At 44.4% G+C, this 20,530-nt stretch overlaps 1 protein-coding gene across 4 annotated transcripts in view; it reads right to left on the minus strand.

The window, feature by feature from the left end:
• The window catches only part of SPATA48 (spermatogenesis associated 48), a 76,225-nt gene that overhangs the window by 17,203 nt on the left and 38,492 nt on the right, over positions 1-20,530 (minus strand). For 3 of the 4 annotated variants that reach the window (XM_029062311.2, XM_029062308.2, XM_029062309.2), the window contains one exon: positions 5,777-5,884. In XM_029062311.2, the coding sequence (XP_028918144.1) occupies positions 5,777-5,884 (108 nt within the window). Of the gene's footprint in view, positions 1-744; positions 819-5,776; positions 5,885-20,530 lie in introns of those variants that run through there. The other variant, XM_029062310.2, reaches the window with a different exon arrangement.

Raw genomic sequence — 20,530 nt, forward strand, 5'->3', positions numbered from 1 at the left:
CCCAGTGCTTAGTACAGTGCTTGGCACATAGAAAGTGCTTCACAAAAAACATAACAGTTATTATTATTATTTGACCTTTTCAGTCAGAGACAGGTACTCACACTTTCTCTCTCCCTCTCCCTCCATCCCTCAGGTTTCACTCTCCTAAACACTTAGTACAGTGCTCTGCACATAGTAAGCACTCAATAAATACCACTGCTTGATTGACTGAGTGAACCTCACTCCAGGGGTGTCTTCTTCAAAGATGGAAGGACAAAGAGAGAGAGAGAGAGCATGAGATCACTGTGGTAAAAGGCTTCTATGAGGAAACATCAACAAGAGCTGGATCTGTGAATAAATGCAATGTAGTGACAAGAGGACATCAGAGGAAGGGAAATTTTCCAACCATCTTTCTCCAAACACTTTTTCTTTATAATGGATGAGGGCTGATTATAGGGATGGGATAATTTCAGTGCTTGTGATGGCAACCTTGGCTAATCTGTGTTTAATAATTTGCCACTCCCAGGTCCTCCTCATGCAAAAGATACATGGGATGGTAAATTAGGCACTTTTGGAAGGTGCCTTAAACTCTTTCAAGCCGGCTGGTTCCTGACATTCTAAAGTGGTAAATAACTCACCAAATAGTTCTCAAAGCCATGACCGAAAAACCACAAAATAGTTTAACCCCCGGGAGAATCTGAGCCAATGACGAACAATTAATTGCTACTAATTACATGATGTGACAGATCTTTTCTCACACACAAAAACATTGCAGGCTGCTTTTACTTTAGTTCACATACCCCATCCATTTGCTTCTTCATTCTCTTTCCAGAGCCTTTCTGAAATTGAGGAGATAGGCTTATTTTAAAAGTCAACAGATTCTTTAAGGTATACCTTATTTAAGGTATATTCATTCAATTGTAGTTATTGAGTGCTTACTGTGTGCAGAACACTGTACTAAGAGCATGGAATGTTCAATCTGGCAATTGATAGAGACAATCCCTGCCCAACATCGGGCTCCCAGATTAGGGAGAGCCTTTTTCTCAATTCCACTTAAGGTTCTGTAATGCTGGGAAGAAAGCAGTTAATAAATAGTAATAAAATTCTCATAACCACTCCATGAGGTAATGATTTTGTTCTACAGGTGCATGCATAATGGCAAACATCATCAAATAAAGTGACAGTCATTAACTGCTTATACTCTATGCTAAGCGTTGGGGTAGAGATGAGTTCATCAGAATGGACAGAGTTCCTGTCCCCTACGGAGTTCAATCAAGCAGTCCATCAATGGTATTTTTTTGAGTGCCTAGTTTATGTAAAGCACTGAATTAAACACTTGGGAGAGGAGGAGCAAGAAGACACGATCTCCCTTAAGAGCTTTTTATCCTCAATTTACAAAGGAGAAATGGGAGATTCAGAGAAGATTAGAGATTTTCCCAAGGTCATTCAGCAGACCAGTGGCAGAGCTGGAACTAAAACTGGGTTCTAGTCCTGTGTTCCAGCTACCTGCACTTTCCACTAGGCAACTCTTCCTAATCCCTCTTCCTATGACCTCTGGAGGTGTCCAGGGAAGTTGGCAGGCCACGGTCCACTCTGAGAATCTCCTCTTTGGGCACTCTATGCCTGGCTGGGGGGAAAACCCTGAGAGAGATACTGAATGAGCAGCTTTGGGAAGAGAAGTAAAGATATGTCCACAGAGCTGCCCAACAGACTTCAACAGTCCTACCCAGCCAGTTCCAGGACCCTGCACACACTAAGTGCTCAATAAATACTTCTGATGATGATGGCCTAGTGGCAAGAGCATCAAGGCCTAGTGACAAGAGCAAGAGTATGGGAGTCAGAGGACATGGGTTCTAATCCCGGCTCTGCCACTTGTCTGTTCTGTGACTTTGGGCAAGTCACTTACCTTCTCTGTGCCTCTGTTACCTCCTCCGTAAAATGGGGATTAAGACTGTGAGCCCCGGGTGGGACAGGGACTTTGTCCAGCCTGATTATCTTCTATCTACCCCAGTGCTCAGAACAGTGTTTGGTACATAGGAAGCACTTAACAAATACCATACTTATTATTACATGCTATCCTTTTCCTGAGCCTGGGTGGCAGCCGCATATGATTTGCTGAGTTAATAATAATTGTAGATTTATTAAGCACTTATTCTGTGCCAAGCACTTTATTCAGGTCTGGGGTAGACATGAGATTATGCAATTAGCAACAGTCCCTGTCCCTCAGGGGGTTCACAGTCTAAGTAAGAAGGTGGGGGACAGGTCTTGAATCTCCATTTTGCAGATGAGGAAAATGAGACTGAGAGAAGTCAAGTGACTTTATAATAATTATGGCCCTTGATAAGCACTTACTATGTGTCAAACACTGTTCTAAGCACTCAGGTAGGTACAAATTAATCAGGTTGGACACAGTCCCTGTCCCACATAGGGCTCAAACTCTTAATCCCCATTCTATCGATGAATCTCAGAAAAGTTAAGCGACTTGCCCAAGGTCAAACAGCAGACTTGTGGCAAAGCTGAGATTAGAACCCAGGTCCTTCCGACTCCCAGGTGCGTGCTCTATCCACTAAGCCATATTGCTTCTCTGCTAGAGGATTAGATAGTGAATCAAAGAAGCCGGGTTGTAAACAATATTAAGTACTACTGATAACAATTCCACCCACAGAACACAGGTCCGTATTTATTCAATGCGTGGGATAAATGGTCACCCAGTGGCTCTCTTGGAACATGATTACTAACCCCACATTTAAATATGTTTACCCATACCTCATTTAAAGAATTAAGCCCAGTTTTCAAGTGATTTTAACAAAAAATACTCCTAAATTTTCAGAGCTCAAGAGTATTTTTTTTAAAAACCAATATACAAATTCTCTATTCAAATTAAAGGAACATTACATTTGTTTTTGAGTATTGTCAGGTGAATCTCTCCATGAGTTTTTGACCTAAATTCTGTTCACATAATATTAAGAATGACCGAACCCTCTTTAAGTTAAATGTAATTACCCCCAAGTAAAAATGAAATTCCGGTAGGTATTGCCTGATGTCACTTCTTTAAATTCCAATGAATAAATCACCTGACAACCCCAAAGTGCTTCAGACATCATCAAAGGACTGAGGAACTCAGATCTTTATTGGCCAGAAGACCTGGTAGGAGGAAGCTCTTTTGACATTTAGATTATCGAGCCTGGAGCTAAAAAACTTTTCTAAAAATATCCAAAAGTCACCTATTGGGGAGTTGAAAAGTAACAGAAATCAGTGACTGAAGGGGGAACCTGAAACTGCCCCATAAAGGTCTCAACGTGGTAAAAGACCCTCGTGCATCAAAAAGACTAAGCACAGCAATACTGAGTCCACTTCCACATCTTGATTAGAGTGTTCTAACTCAGCAGGGTGATTTTCTTTGTTAACCTTTCTTTTCACAGTTCATTAAGTGCTATCTCACTGTAAAGCACCACTATTTTTGAACAGTTTCACTGTCAGAAATCCAAAGCAATTTTTAGAATGCTGAATAGGTTCTAATTGTTAGAAAGGTGGGAGTTAAGTCCAGATCTCCAAACTGGGTTGCAGTAGGCTATGAATGCGGTAGGAAGGAATAAAGACGACTTATTCAGAGGGTGCTGGGTAAAATTCTTTGGAACTCTTAGATGGAAGGAACAAAATGCAGCATATAAAGAATGATTCAAAATTTTGAAACGATACGTGATTCTGGAATTTCACTTCCTTTGGAAAGCCTAGATCCCTTTTTTCGAGTATGAGAAACCTGTTCCTGTTAAAACTTGACAAAGTAGTTTTCTGTAAAATAGGTGAAAAAAATTCCAACTCTGCATACATAAAATTTTCAGTAGTTTTTCTTCAGATACTTCTCCATAACGAATAACTTTTAAAAATTGGATTCTGGGACATTCTTACTGAATTATTTTATTTCTGCACAATGTTATAACAACATTAAATGATTAGTAAATTCACAGCTCCGAATCCTGCACCTAAATCCTGTCTCTTGAAATCTTCTACTGATGCGCTGCTCCTAAGAGATCTTTCTAAAGACTCATTTGTAGTTTGTGTGGGACAGTTAAAAAAGCAACTTGGATTTAGAGCTAATGGTTGAGTTCCACTCAGTCTAGAAAACACCAAAATCTTTCTTATTTTTCAGTTCCTTTCTCCTACTTCTGTTCAGATTATCTACAGCCTGCATAACATGCAAACAACTAGTTCACTTATATTCAACTACAGTTTGATCCTCTAATCAAGAATCTAGGAGGGTCTCAGAGAGACAGAAAGAAATTCAGGCATTTAAATTCCACGGTAAAAAGCGGGGCGGGGGGGAGGGGGTGTTCAGACGACTTTCTACAGTGAAGCCCTTGTAATATCTGCAGTGGAGCTGAATGTATCGTATATAGTGCTTCGCACACAGTAAGCGCTCAATAAATACGATTGAATGAATGAATAATTGCAGTACTTGTTAAGCACTTACTATATGCCAAGCAGTGTTCTAAATTGCTGGGGTAGATACAAGCTAATCAGGTTGGACATAATCCCTGTCCTACAAAGGGCTCATACTCTTTATCCCCATTTTACAGATGAGGTAACTGAGGCCCAGAGAAGTTAAGTGACATGCACAAGGTCACACAGCAGACACATGGGTCTATTACAGCCATGCCATTGACCAAACAGGATTAGCAGCTGGGAAGCCTGATTTTTCTGAAGGTTGTAGCCTTCTAAGGGCAGGTCATAGATATGTTTATTTATTTGTACACTCAATTATTGATCTTGACTCCTCTATTTGGAAAGAGGTTCTGTCTATCTCCCCTTTACAGTGGACGCTCCTTGTGGAAAGAGAACATGTCCTTTCTTTGTAATTACCCAAGCACATAGAAACTGCTAACCATATGCTTTAAGGTGCTCAATCAGCTCTCTCTCATAATCCTGGCCTTGCCACTTTGCTGTGTGGCTTTGGGCAAGTCATTTCATTTCTCTGTGCCTCAGTTACCTCATCTGTAAAATGGGGATGAAGGTCACTCAGCAGAGAAATGGCAGAGCCAGGATTAGAACCCATGACCTTCTGACTTCCCTGGCCTGTGCTCTGTCCAATATGCCATGCTGCTTTTCCTACTGTGACCATAAATATTGCTATTACTCTACACTGTCGATACAAACATCCTCCCAAATTGAAGCGGACAGTTAGAGGTGGAAACCTTTTAAAGAAAAGAAAATTTCTTGAGTAGCAAACCCCTGACTCTGAAGGTTGTATCCTTCAGTCCCATTTTTATTCTGACCCCCAGTCAGAACACGAGACCCAGGTATCCATCCCCTCCCCTTGGGGATGTGGCTTTCAAACCTTCCAAATTCCCCCCTCAAGACTGGAATTTTGCCTTGAAATGGGCATGATTTGTTTTTGTACTTTAGAAAGTGATTTGTTTACAAAAATATAAAGTGATTTGGTTTCATATCAGAGTTAAATATTGTGCATCGGTGCTAAATGTGTTAGCTCATGCAAAATAATGAGAGTAAGCAAGAAGGAGGCCAATCTGAAAAAGCATGAACATCCTAGAATTATTACTTTCCTCCCACATTATCTTTCCTTTTTGGTAAAATTAACAAAAATGTGAGCAAACTGATATTCCTTCTGCGCAACAGAAATAGAGTTAGCCCTTTTTGTTAAAGAGCTCAACTCAACTGTTCTTTTGAAAGCCAACGAAAAGAAAGTCATTCTTAATATTAATTGTTTAATGAAATAACAGTAATTAGGATTTTTCCTCTAATCTCACTGAACAAATTGAGTAATACACTTCACACTTACTGATGCCGTTCTGGAATTGTTGATGGGGTTGTTGACGGAAGATTAGAATTTTCTGGGTGGGTGGCTGTGAAATGAACCTTCCCCATATATCCAGGAATATGTGGAGTGCTGAAGGGAAAAAAGGGAAAAGAGGAAGATGGGAGAAATTAGAAGAATTGTGGTGGCTCACTGGTAATAAATAAAATGGTTGTGCTTTGTGGTTTCCATCACAAAGTTGGGACAAGGGCATCTGACTGACTAAAAAAATGTGAGCATGTGATATGATACTCTAAACAACATCAGGATTCTGGGTCAAAATAATGACTTTCAATATCCTAATATTTCTTTTTGTTTTTAAATTTGAATAGCAGATCATTCACAGAGGTACCTGTGGTTTATTAGACAGAAGTCATATAGAATTCTGGAAAGTAAATTTGAATGCGTCCTTAGCAACTTATGTTTTCATGTTTCATTGTTTATCAAATTGCTGCAGGGTCAAACTGCAAATTCTCTTCTATTTAGTACAGGCAATTTCAGATAATCTCCCATAATGTAACACAATAATTTGATTTTTGAATAAAGAAGCATATGATTACATATTGTTGAGTTTAACTTAATCTCATTTAATCCTCCACACCAAAAAGAAAATAAATTGGGTTGTATGCTGGTACAACCCAATTTCTTTCATTAAAGATTTGTCATTTGACTTCTTTAGTTCATCCTAAAGAATCATCTGAATAGTAGTTCAAAGAGTAGATGGAAGAGTAATAGATGAAATTCCACAGGACTTCAAAGAGGAAATAATAGTAATAATATTTATTAAGCTCTTACTATGTGTCAACTACTGTTCTAAATGCTTGGGTAGATAGAAGGTAATTATTTTCAACAGAATCCCTGTCCCAGATAGGGCTCACAGTCTAAATAGAAGGAAGAACAAGTATTGAATACCCATTTTACAATTGAGGAGACTGAGGCCCAAAGAAGTTACGCGACTTCATTTATTCATTCAATCGTATTTATTAAGTGCTTACTGTGTGCAGAGCACTGTACTAAGTGCTTGGGAAAATATGATACAGCATTAAAGAGTGACAATCCCTGCACACAACGAGCTCACAGTCTGGGGGCTGGGGGAGACAGACATCAGTACAAGTAAACAGACATTAATATAAATAAATAAAATTACAGATATATACATAAGTGCTGTGGGGAGGGGGTGGGAAGAGCAAAGGGAGTAAGTCAGAGTGATGTAGAAGGGAGTGGGAGATGAGGAAAAGTGGGACTTAGTCTGGGCAAGCCTCTTGGAAGAGATGTGCCTTCAGTAAGACTCTGAGCGGGGCAGAGTAACTGTCTGATGGATTTGAGCAGGGAGGGTGTTCCAGGCCAGAGGTAGGACGTGGGCCAGGGCGGAGAGACAGGCAAGATGGAGGCACATCAAGAAGGTTAGTACCAGAGGAGTGAAGTGTGTGGGCTGGGTTGTAGAAGGAGAGAAATGAGGTGAGGTAGGAGGGGGTGAGGTGATGGAGTGCTTTAAAGCCAATGGTGAGGAGTTTTTGTTTGCTATGGAGGTGGATAGGCAACCACTGGAGATTTTTGAGGAGTGGTGTGACATGTACTGAACGTTTCTGTAGAAAGATGATCCGGGCAGCAGAGTGAAGTTTGGACTGGAGTCAGGAGAGGCAGGAGGTTAGGAGATCAGCAAGGAGGCTGATGCAGCAATCTAGGTGGGATAGGATGAGTGATTGCCCAAGGTCACACAGCAAGCCAAGTCCTCCGACTCCTAGGCCCGGGCTCTTTCCGCGAGGCATGCCATCAATAGTATTTATTACCGGCAGAGCAATATTTGGGGTTAGTCACATAGAATAGAAATGGTCTCTGCACTCGAGAAATTTACAAATTTCAAGAAAAAGGAGAAGTGAATGTGGAAATGTCACAGATATTTCACTGGTCTCCATTGCCAATAAGATCCTAGCAAGAGACCTTCTAGTCCAGCTATTAAAGATGATCATCAACCAGGCCCTGGCTGCCATCAAAAATGTGGTTACAGACCAATATATCTTCATCACCCTATTTATTTTGTTAATGAGATGTACATCACCTTGATTCTATTTATTTGCTATTGTTTTAATGAGACGTTCATCCCCTTGATTCTATTTATTGCTATTGTTCTTGTCTGTCTGTCTCCCCCGATTAGACTGTAAGCCCATCAAAGGGCAGGGACTGTCTCTATCTGTTGCCGATTTGTACATTCCAAGCGCTTAGTACAGTGCTCTGCACATAGTAAGCGCTCAATAAATAATATTGAGTGAATGAATAAAAGACAAGTTCTTCACAGCACCTCAGAATCCAAGATGAGTCCAGGGAGTAAGCCCAAGACCTTAATACACTACCTTTGACCCCATCAGCAGAAAATTGTTCTGGACATTCCTAAGGATATTTGGCAGGATGGCAGATTCAAACTGATTGAGAGTTGAAGGTACCCAATCTGATCCTTTCCCAGACCGTGAGTCCGTTCTGGGTGGGGATTGCCTCTCTTTATTGCTGTGCTGTACTATCTATGTGCCTAGTGCTGTGCTCTGCACATAGTAGGTGCTCAATAAATACAACTGAATGAGAGAATAAATGAATGAATCACCACTCGAATAAGGCAGTCCCTTTAAATTTATTTATAGTACTATACTAAAAACACGAGGATCCCGGGAGTTGGTGTCTGAAGAGCAAAAGGAGTCTACTGGGGAACTTTTCAAATCCTACAGGCAGCATCGAAAGTCTTTGAAACCATCATTCAGGCATAGTTATACTGGTGCTTTGGAGGTAAGCTACTGACAAATCCTGCAGATTCTTCCTACCTAATATTTCCTGTATCCATCTCTTCCACTCTACCCAAACAGCTACCAAAGACAGCTATCACCAGGCCCAAGCCCCAGTCCCCTATCACAACTAGATTGTTGCATCAGCCTCCTTGTCAGTCTCCCTGCCTCTGGCCTCTCCCCTTTCCTCCAATACTCCACACTGGTGCACGAATCATCGCCTCGAAATGTCACTCAGCACACATCTCTTCACTTCTCCAAAACCTGAACTGGCTTCCCCTTACAACCTGCATCAGACAAAAATTTCTCAAAACTGGCTTCAAGGTATCCACTAATTCTATCCATCTTACTCATCCGCTCCCTCCACCAGCTCCTCCCCAGCAGCCTTAGCTCCTTCTCAAGCTAACCACCTACCTGCGTTTCATTCTCCGCTCTCCGTCTTGTCGCTCGTGAAGCTTTCCTACCTTGGCTCTCCACACTCAATCTGACAGACCACCCACAGCTCTCCCATGCCTAGAGTCCTCCCCAGATCCCACCTCCTACAAAAGAGTCCCAAGCTTTGCTCCTAGCAATTTAAATCATATCATCTCACAAGTCACCTCTAGCACCAATGTCATTATTCCCATCCCCAGCACTTGTGTATACATTAATTCAACTGGCTATTCAATGATTTATTCTGGTTACTCCGTATGTAAATACCTCTACGTCCGTCTCCGCCATTAGATCGCAAGCTCCTTTTGGGCAGGGAACTTGTGGCCTTGTGGAAAGAACACGGGCCTGGAAGTAAGAGGAACTGGGTCCTAATCCTGGATTTGATGCTTGCCTGCTATTTGATGTTGGGCGAGTCACTTCACTTCTCTGTGCCTCAGTTCCCTCATTGGCCAAATGGGGATTGAGACTGTGAGCCTCACATGGAACAAGGGACTGTATCCAACCCAATTTGCTTGTATAAATCCCAGTGCTTAGTACAGTGCCTGGCACATAATAAGTGATTTACAAATACCGTAATAATAATTATTATTGTTATTAATGCCCAGCTAGATGAAGCAGTAGAAAATAGTTATGCCCTTTGGGGGATTGATAGACAGTTATGCCCTTTGGTGGCAATAGGACATCATTCTTCCTACCAAACTGAAAGTGGTGGTGTCTACAGCTGTGAGACTTGAACTCTACTGCTCCTCCTGCAACTTCTTCAGCTATTACCTAGGAAGTCTTGGGATCCAGTCAGCTCACCACCACTGAGACAATGCACAACCCAAAGCAGCATCGTTAGATGGGCCATGTAAGAAGAATAAATAGTAGCATCTTTTGTAGGCGGAAATGAAATGGGGTAGGCCCAGAGAACAAATCTAAAACAGTGAAGAAGAAGCACAGAGTGGAGAAGCAATTCTAGCAGAAAGATCAGCCCACATCAGAACAATCGAGAGAGGGACTGCTGTCTTTGAAGAGAGACAACCTGCAACTTCCTTCGGTGGGTCGAACTGATGGATGCCCACAACTCTATTTAATCATGTCTGCAACCATGAATAGGCTCCTCCATAGATCAGTCATCTTCAAATGTGAAGGACTGATAGATCGAAATTGTGATTTCTCTCTACAGTGTAAGAGAAAAATAGTACCCCTACCCAAAATAATGGTATTTGCTAAATTCTATGCAAAACTAATTACATTTGTAAAGCATTTACTGTGTGCCAAGCATTAGGGTAGGTACAGTTGGATCAAGCAGTACCTGTCCCATCTGATCGTCACAGTCTAAGGGGAGGGAGAATAGGTATTTATTTAATCCCCATTTTACAAGGGGATGTGACAGAAAGGAGAAGTCAAGTGGCTTGTCCAAGGATGCACAGCAGGCAAGTGGTAGAACCAAGATTTAGAACTCAGCTCCTCTGACTCCCAGGCTCAGGTTTTTTCTGCTAGGCCACACTGCTCCTCTCTGCCAAGGATTGGGTTAATTGACTGTAAGCCCGTCAAAGGGCAGGGACTGTCTCTATCTGTTACCGATTTGTATATTCCAAGTGCTTAGTACAGTGCTCTGCAGATAGTAAGCCCCCCAATAAATACTATTGAATGAATGCATAATACAAGATATGCGATAGATCAGACACAGCTTCTGCCCCTCACGGACTCACCCTCTAAGAGGGAGTGAAAACACTTGGGGGAGACGTGGGCATGTTTGAAGGCAGAGGGGAAGGAGCCCTTGGAGATTGAGTGGTTAAAAATAGAAGTTAAGGAAGGGAGGAGGGCAGGGGCGATGGTTTTAAGAAGGTGAGAGGGAATGGGGTCCGAGGCGCAGGTGGAGGGGGTGGCACTTGCGAGGAGGGAGGAGATCTCCTCTGAGGATACTGCAGGAAAGGATGGGAAAGTAGGGGAGGGGGTTGTTGGGGGGGAGGGGAGAGGCGGAGGGGTGACTTTGGGGAGCTCAGACCTGATCGTGTTGATTTTCGTGAGGAAATAGGTGGTCAGATCATTAGGGGTGAGAGATGGGGGAGGGGGAGGAACCGGGGGCCTAAGGAGAGAGTTAAAGGTCCGGAACAATCGGCGGGGGTGACGGGCATGGGTGTCGATGAGGGAGGAGAAGAAGCTTTGCCTGGCGGAGGAGAGGGCAGAGTTAAGGCAGGAAAGGATAAATTTGAAGTGTGTGAGGTCGGCTCGGTGCTTGGACTTTCGCCAGCAGCGCTCAGCAGCTCGAGCATAGGAGCGTAGGAGGCGGACGGAGGAGGTGATCCAGGCCTGTGGGTTAGTGGAGCGAGAGCGGCGGAGGGAAAGGGGGGCGAGAGAGTCGAGATGAGTAGAGAGGGTGGAGTTGAGAGCGGAGACCTGATCGTCGAGAGTGGGAAGAGAGGACAGGGCGGCAAGGTGAGGAGAGATGCTATTGGAAAGACGGATGGGATCGAGAGAGCGGAGGTCTCTGTGGGGCCGTAGCGAAGATTTGCAGGGGGAGGGAGTGTGAGAGATGAGGCAGGTGAGAAGGTTATGGTCAGAGAGAGGGATTTCAGAGTTGGTGAGTGAGGAGATAGTGCAGTGGTAGGAGATGACGAGATCGAGGGTGTGACCGAGTCGGTGAGTGGGCGCGGTATGGTGGAGGAGGAGGTCGGCAGAGTCGAGGAGGGATAGCAGGCGGGCGGTAGAGGAGTCGTCGGGTACATCCGTATGGATGTTGAAGTCTCCAAGGATCAGAGTGGGCAGAGAGAAGGAGAGGAGGAAGGTGAGAAAGGGGTCAAGGTGGTTGAAGAAGTCGGAGGTGGGACCGGGAGGGCGGTAGATGACGGCGACAAGTAACTGGAGTGGGTGGTAGAGGCGAATGATATGGGCTTCGAAAGAGGGGAAGGAGAGGGAGGGGGGAGGAGGGATAGTGCGGAAGCGGCATCGGGGCGAGAGGAGGAAGCCGACTCCTCCTCCCTTACCGGTGAGTCTGGGGGAGTGGGAGAAGGAGAGACCTCCGCTGAAGAGAGCGGCGGCGGAGACCGTGTCTTCGGGAGAGAGCCACGTTTCCGAAAGGGCGAGGAGGAGGAGAGAGCGGGAGAGGACAAGGTCAGAGAAGGCTGACACAGTAGTCTAGCCGGGATATAACGAGAGCCCGTAATAGTAAGGTAGCCGTTTGGGTGGAGAGGAAAGGGCGGATCTTGGCGATATTGTAGAGGTGAAACCGGCAGGTCTTGGTAACGGATAGGATGTGTGGGGTGAACGAGAGGGACGAGTCAAGGATGACACCGAGATTGCGGGCCTGCGGGACGGGAAGGATGGTCGTGCCATCCACGGTGATGGAGAAGTCTGGGAGCGGACCGGGTTTGGGAGGGAAGATGAGGAGCTCAGTCTTGCTCATGTTGAGTTTTAGGTGGCGGGCCGACATCCAGGTGGAGACGTCCCGGAGGCAGGAGGAGATGCGAGCCTGAAGGGAGGGGGAGAGGACAGGGGCGGAGATGTAGATCTGCGTGTCATCTGCGTAGAGATGGTAGTCAAAGCCGTGAGAGCGGATGAGTTCACCGAGGGAGTGAGTGTAAATGGAGAACAGAAGAGGGCCAAGAACTGACCCTTGAGGAACTCCAACAGTTAAAGGATGGGAGGGGGAGGAGGCTCCAGCGTAGGAGACCGAGAATGATCGGCCAGAGAGGTAAGAGGAGAACCAGGAGAGGACAGAGTCCGTGAAGCCAAGGTGAGATAAGGTATGGAGGAGGAGGGGATGGTCGACAGTGTCAAAGGCAGCAGAGAGGTCAAGGAGGATCAGAATGGAGTAGGAGCCATTGGATTTGGCAAGAAGGAGGTCATGGGTGACCTTAGAGAGAGCAGTCTCGGTAGAGTGGAGGGGACGGAAGCCAGATCGGAGGGGGTCTAGGAGAGAATGGGAGTTAAGGAATTCTAGGCATCGATTGTAGACGACTCGTTCTAAGATTTTGGAAAGGAAGGGTAGTAGGGAGATAGGACGATAACTGGAGGGGGAAGTGGGGTCAAGAGCGGGTTTTTTTAGGATGGGGGAGATGTGGGCATGTTTGAAGGCAGAGGGGAAGGAGCCCTTGGAGATTGAGTGGTTATACTACTGTGTCAGCCTTCTCTCTGACCTCCCTTCCTCTTCTCTCGCCCCGCTCCGGTCTATTCTTCACTCCGCTGCCCGGCTCATCTTCCTGCAGAAACGATCTGGGCATGTCACTCCCCTTCTTAAACAACTCCAGTGGTTGCCTATCGACCTCCGCTCCAAACAAAAACTCCTCACTCTAGGCTTCAAGGCTCTCCATCACCTTGCCCCTTCCTACCTCTCCTCCCTTCTCTCTTTCTACCGCCCACCCCGCACGCTCCGCTCCTCTGCCGCCCACCTCCTCGCCGGCCCTCGGTCTCGCCTATCCCGCCGTCGACCCCTGGGTCACGTCCTCCCGCGGTCCTGGAACGCCCTCCCTCCTCACCTCCGCCAAACTGATTCTCTTTCCCTCTTCAAAACCTTACTTAAAAATCACCTCCTCCAAGAGGCCTTCCCAGACTGAGCTCCTCTTCCCCCTCTACTCCCTCTGCCATCCCCCCTTTACCTCTCCGCAGCTAAAGCCTCATTTTCCCCTTTTCCCTCTGCTCCTCCACCTCTCCCTTCCCATCCCCACAGCACTGTACTCGTCCGCTCAACTGTATATATTTTCGTTACCCTATTTATTTTGTTAATGAATTGTACATCACCTTTATTCTATTTAGTTGCCATTGTTTTTACGAGATGTTCTTCCCCTTGACTCTATTTATTGCCATTGTTCTCGTCTGTCCGTCTCCCCCGATTAGACTGTAAGCCCGTCAAACGGCAGGGACTGTCTCTATCTGTTGCCGACTTGTTCATCCCAAGCGCTTAGTACAGTGCTCTGCACATAGTAAGCGCTCAATAAATACTACTGAATGAATGAATGAATGAATGAATGAAACAGTGGTTGGTGAAAAATATTGGCAGAACAGAGTAAAAGGAGGGTGGAAAAGGGAGGAGTGAAATCAAACAACTGCGGAGGGCATGAATGCAGTCATGAACTACAGTCAAACTCTAGTAAAGAGAGCTCTTGAAACTGCATCTCTTAGGTCTACCATACTCTCCTCTGTGCCGCATACAATAGGCATTCAGTGAATTACCTCCCCCAGCTTTGTTATCCCATTTTCACCCTTTTGCTCCTTCTCCAACCTGTGGTGGCTGCTTACATGGATGTGGTACAGAAATAATTTTTTATTTCCTCCTCAAAAATTGTGGTGGGGCAATTATGCAAGAAAAATTCGGTACATCTTGTACCAAAGATATGGATCTCTGGGACTAGGATGTATGTTTCAATTTCAGTTAATACTGCTAATCACTATCACCACAATCATTTCCTTCATACAGGTTCTCTGTCCCGAAGTCAAAGACCAAATCTCGTCTTGTTCTCAGTGGAAGATTCCATTATGGTCAGAACATTTAGAGGCTGCATAGAATGATAAGGTCTATGTAACCATCAACTCAAAGGTGAAACAAAAAGCAGAGCTTTTAGGGTTTAATTAGATCTAGGAAATCATTTGGAGCCATGAAGACTTTTCAAAGAAATGCAAACCATAAAAAGGAAGGGACTGGGCAAGGCCAAAACAACAATCATCATCGTCATCAAATTGGATGATAATAATAATAATAGTGGTATTTGTTAAGGTAATCAGGTTGGACACAGTCCCTGTCCTACAGTGGGCTCATAGTCTTACTCCCCATTTTACAGATGAATTAACTAAGGCACAGAAAAGTTAAGCGACTTGCCTGAGGTAATACAGCAGACATTTGGTGGAGTTGGGTTTAGAGCCCAGGTCCTCTGATTCCCAGGCCCGTCCTCTTTCCATTAGGCCACACAGCTTCCCCAGTGCTTATTATGTGCCGAGCACTTTGTGAAACTCTGGGGGTAGACACCAGAGAATCAGGTCGAGCACAGTCTCTGGATCCCATGGAGTTCACGGTCCAAGTAAGAGGTGAACAGGTATTGAATCCCCATATTTCAATTGAGGAAACTGAGGCCCAGAAAAGTTAAAGGACTTGCCCCAGGTCACACAGCAGGCAAGTGGGATTAGAATCCAGGTCCTTTGACTTTGAGGCTCAGGCTCTTCCATGGAAATGCAGGAGGCTGCAAACACATGGGTATTAGAGACTTGTTGGGACTACCTGGGTATAATAATAATAGTGTTGGTATCTGTTAAGCGCTTACTATGTGCAGAGCACTGTTCTAAGCGCTGGGGTAGATACACGGTAATCAGGTTGTCCCACGCAAGGCTCACAATTAATCCTCATTTTACAGATGAGGGAACTGAGTCACAGAGAAGTGACTTTCCCACAGTCACACAGCTGACAAGTGGCAGAGCCGGAATTCGAACCCAAGATCTCTGACTCCCAAGCCCGGGTTTTTTCCACTGAGCCATGCTGGTATATGTGAATTGGGATTGTTTAATAAATTGGGTGGGCCCAATGTGGGGAGCTTGGGTTTAGGTTGGGATTCTTCATGCGTCAATGTAGTAGGGGAGTGAAATAATTAGTGAGATTATTCAACTATGTCTCCCCAAGTCTTCACTAGAGTTTTACAAGAATGCTATAAAGGAAACCCCCATCAGCTGGGTGGAAGTTTTTTACACTGACCCTAAAACACCTGCAGAGCAGAAATATAACTTCGAACTCAGTCAGAAATATCCCTTTGAACTCAGTCTCTCCTTGTCATGGCTAGTGAGCCAACTAAATACAAAAGAATGTTGTTCGTCACTGTGAATACATGGAGTCACTAAGAGGAAGGTAATTAACAACCTAGAACAAGGTGGTAAGTGGAATTGAGGACTAAATAGACATTTGGTATTCACCCCTCCCCAGCTCCAAGGAACTTCTGTACATATTCATCGGCCACGTATTTTAATGTGTGTCTCCTCCTCTAGTCTGAATACTCCTTATGAAAGGGGATCATCTATACCTACTCGATTGCACTGTACTCTCCCAAAGGTTTAGTACAGTGCTGTACACACAGTTAATGCTCTAAAAATACTTTTATTTGATTGATTGGTTTTGAAAACAAGTAGAAGAATAACGTGCAGTACACATATAGTGAGCCCGTGTTCTTTCCACTGAGCCACGCAGTATCTCCGGAGTCTGTCCCTGCCCCTGTCATGTCTGGGAGAAGCAGTATTGCATAGTGGATGGAGGACGGCCCTGGAAGTCAGAAGGTCGTGAGTTCTAATCCTGGCTCCCCCGCTTGTCTGCCGTGTGACCCTGGGCAACTCACTTCATTTCTCTGGGCCTCAGTTCTCTCATCTGTAAAGTGAGGATAGAGACTGTGAGCCCCTATGTGGGACAGGGACTGTGTCCAACCACATTAACTTGTATCTACCCTAGTGCATAGAACAGTGCTTGGCACATAGTAAGTGCTTAACAAGTACCAGACTTACTATTACTGTGGTGTGGTCACTAGCCAAGGTGAATCAACAAGGATCCAGTCATAAAGCTCCCCCATTTAGATTGTGAGCCCGTTACTGGGCAGGGATTGTCTCTATCTGTTGCCGAATTGTACATTCCAAGCGCTTAGTACAGTGCTCTGCACATAGTAAGCGCTCAATAAATACTATTGAATGAATGAAATGCAAGTTCTCGTAACAGAGAATGAAGTCTCATTTTTACTGTCTATAATTCATTATCATTAAGATATGCTGGTGTGGAAAAATGATTGTTTACCATCTTGACGCAACACCATTCCCCCATGTCACCAAGCTTACATGCAATACAGTGGCACTGTGGGCAGCTATTAGCACATGTATGTTGCTTACTGTGTTAGTTGCGATGTTCAGATTATGTGCAGGATAGAATTCTGTCTCTGAGGGGAGGAGGCCAGAGACCCAGGGACAAGATTCAATAAACAAGTCGACGCTGGTTTGAACGGTTGCACATACATTTTAATCTTGTCCCGCTACTTGGATGAGCCCGTTATTTGTATTGTGTAACAACTTCAGTTCACGAACATGATCATCTTTCATAATGTGCCCTGCTTTGGATTTCCAAACAGGAATAATGATGAGAAGCAGTGTTGCCTAGTGGCTAAAGCACAGGCCTAGGGATCAGAGGACCTGGGTTCAAAACCCAGTTCTGCCACTTGCTTGCTGTGTGACTTTGGGTGAGTCACTTAACTTCTCTGTGCCTCAGTTTCCTCATCTGTAAAGTGGGCACCTGTTCACCTGTTCTCCCTCCTATTTAGACTGTGGGCCAGAGACTCTATTCAGTGGATTATCTTGAATCTACCCTAGTGCTTAGTACAATGCTTGCCACATGCCGAACACTTAACAAATACACTAATTGTTATAATCATATTTTATAGTAATACATTATTTCCTATGAAGTAGCAAAGAATAAATAGGAAAAAGTTTGGAAGCTAGACAAATAACTGTAGGAGTTAGAAGTTAGGAAAAAGCCAGAGAGAAATTATTGGGGAAAAAGTGTGGAAATTGATAAAGATTAAAAGGAAGAAATAAATAGAAAAGTTACTAAATTAGTAATTGTTCTTTCCTAGGGACTAATGCATTTGTTTTCTTCTAAAATAATTTACAAGACCACAGTTTTAACTGTTTGTGCCTGGCAAACTCTAGATATGGGTTAGCAAAAACTGCTAGTTTCTCCAAATCTGAGAAGAAACTTCCTGACCAGATATAACATGTGGTACAGTCTTAGGGATGTTTCTGAAAGAAATGAACATTCAAATGAGACATTTAGACAACTCAGACTTAACGTGGGCATAACAAAACACTAAGTGCACCACTCTGGGTAAGCTATTGTAAAAAAACATTTTGGAATATGGTGAGAATGGCATATTTTCCATCTGATTTTCACAAATATGTTCACATGTGGTTTGCACTGTGGTCTGAGATGCGATTCGTTCCCTTCACTTCAAGGTAAGCACTCACTAATCTCTGGATGCTTACTAGAGCACAATTACACACAAGGAGGATGTCACGCTCTATTGAAGGAGACACACCCAGGATTTTGTCGCTAATCTGGTGCTGAGGCTCCGCATTAATAATTGTGGCATTTGTTAAGAGCTTACTGTGTGCCAGGCACTGTACTAAACGCTGGGGTGGATACAAGCAAATAGAGTTGGACACAGTCCCTGTCCCACATGGGGCTCACAGTCTCAATCTTCACTTTGTAAATGAGGTAACTGAGTCTCAGGGAAGTGAAGTGACTTGCCTAAAATCACACAGTCGACAAGTGGCAGAGCCGGGATTCAAACCCATGACCCTTTGACTCCCAGGCCCGTCTGCGCTCGATCCACTACGCGTTCTCTCTTTACTCCTCCAGCACCTCCAGTGGTGGCCCACTCATTTCTGCATGAAGCAGAAACCTCTCACCATTACATTCAACACAACTCAGTCAGCTCACTCCCCATTACTTATACTCACTCCTCTCAATCAGTCAATCAGAGGTATTTATTGATTGCTTATTCTTTCCAGAGTACCCAACTAAGCACTTGGGACAATACAATTCAGCAAAGTTGGTAGACACATTTCCTGCCCACAAGGAGCTTACAGTCTAGAGGGGGTAGAGAGACATTACAATAAATTATGGATATGTACATAAGTGCTGTGGGGTGAATTGTTTGGTTGTCTGTCTTCCCCCTTCTGTGAGCCCTTTGGGTAGGGATTGTCTCTATTTGTTGCCGTATTGTACTTTCCAAGCGCTTAGTACAATGGCTGCACACAGTAATATACTCTTAATATACTCTCCCAAGAGTTTAGTACAGTATTCTGCACATAGTAAGTGCTCAATAAACACCATGAAAAACATTCATTCATTCATTCAATAGTATTTATTGAGCACTTACTATGTGCAGAGCACTGTACTAAGCGCTTGGTATGTACAAATCGGCAACAGATAGAGACAATCCCTGCCCTCTGACAGGCTTACAGTCTAATCGGGGGAGACAGGCAGACAAGAACAATGGTAACAAATAGAGTCAAGGGGAAGAACATCTCATAAAAACAATGGCAAATAAATAGAATCAGGGTGATGTACATCTCATTAAACAAAATAAATAGGGTGATGAAGATATATACAGTATATAAAACATAAAAAGGAAGGCCACTTGGAGGAAATAGAATGCTGATTGGTACTTAGCAAATATTTAAAAAATACCCTTGTCATTATTAGTAAGATTTTCAAGGTGGGTCGAGTGGTGGTCTGTCTCATATGAAAGGGGAGGGAGTTCCAGGCCAGAGAGAGGATGCGGGTGAGGGGACAAAGGTGAGATAGACTACATTAAGTTACACGGAGTAGGTTAGCAATAGAGTGAAGTGTGTGGGCTGGGTCGTAGTAGGAAATCAGCGAGGTAAGGTGGAGGGGGGCGGTGAGCTGAATGAGTGCTTTAACACAGATGGTAAAGAATTTCTGTTGGTTGCAGAGGTGGATGGGTGGCCACTGGAGGTTCTTGAGGCATGGGGAGATGTGGACTGACTTTTTTTTAGAAAAAATGATCCAAGCATCAGAGAAAAGTATGCACTGGAGTGGGGAGAGACAGGTGGCAGGAAGATCAGCAAGGAGGCAGATGAAATAGTCAGGGTGGGATATGGTTAGTGCTTGGATCAGTATAATAGTTTGGATGGAGAGGAAAGGGGGCTTTAAACAAGGTTGTAAAGATAGGACTGACAGTTTTGATGACATATTGAATATGTGGGTTGAATGTGAGATGAGTGCAAGATAGCACAAAAGTTATGGGGTTGTAAGATAGGGAGGATAGTGGTGTTGTCTAGAGTGATGGGGAGGGCAAGGTTTGGGTTTGGGTGATCAGTTAAGGAGTTCTGTTTGGGATATACTAAGTTTGAGGAGTCAGCAGGACATCCAAGTAGAGATGTCCTGAAGGCAGAAGAAAATGTGAGACTGCAGAGGAGAGAGGTCAGGACTGAGGAGGTATATCTGGGAATCATTCACATAGAGATGGTGCTTGAAGCCATGGGAGCAAATAAGTTTTCTGAGGGAATGGGTACAGATAATAATAATGTTGGTATTTGTTAAGTGCTTACTATGTGCAAAGCACTGTTCTAAGCGCTGGGGAGGATACAAGATGATCAGGTTTTCCCATGTGGGGCTCACAGGCTTCATCCCCATTTTACAGATGAGGTAACTGAGGTCCAGAGAAGTGAAGTGACTTGCCTAAAGTTACACAGCTGACAAGCAGGGGAGCCGGGATTAGAACCCGTAACCTCTGACTCCCAAGCCCATTCTCTATCCACTGAGCCAAGCTGCTTCTATGCTCCCTCTACAGATGGAGAGGAGAAGGGGATCTGGAACTGAAACCTGAGGGACTCCAACAGTTTGGGGGTGGGAGGTGGAGGAGGCGCCCATGAAAGAGATTGAGAAGGAGAGGCCAGAGAGATGGGAGTAGAACCAAGAGAGAACAATGTCAGTGAAGCCAAAGTTAGACGTTTCCAGGACAAGGGGGTGGTTCTACAGTGTGGAAGGCAGCTGAGAGGTCGAGAAGGATAA

Source organism: Ornithorhynchus anatinus, chromosome 4 (assembly GCF_004115215.2).
Source record: "Ornithorhynchus anatinus isolate Pmale09 chromosome 4, mOrnAna1.pri.v4, whole genome shotgun sequence".
Classification (NCBI taxonomy): domain Eukaryota; kingdom Metazoa; phylum Chordata; class Mammalia; order Monotremata; family Ornithorhynchidae; genus Ornithorhynchus; species Ornithorhynchus anatinus.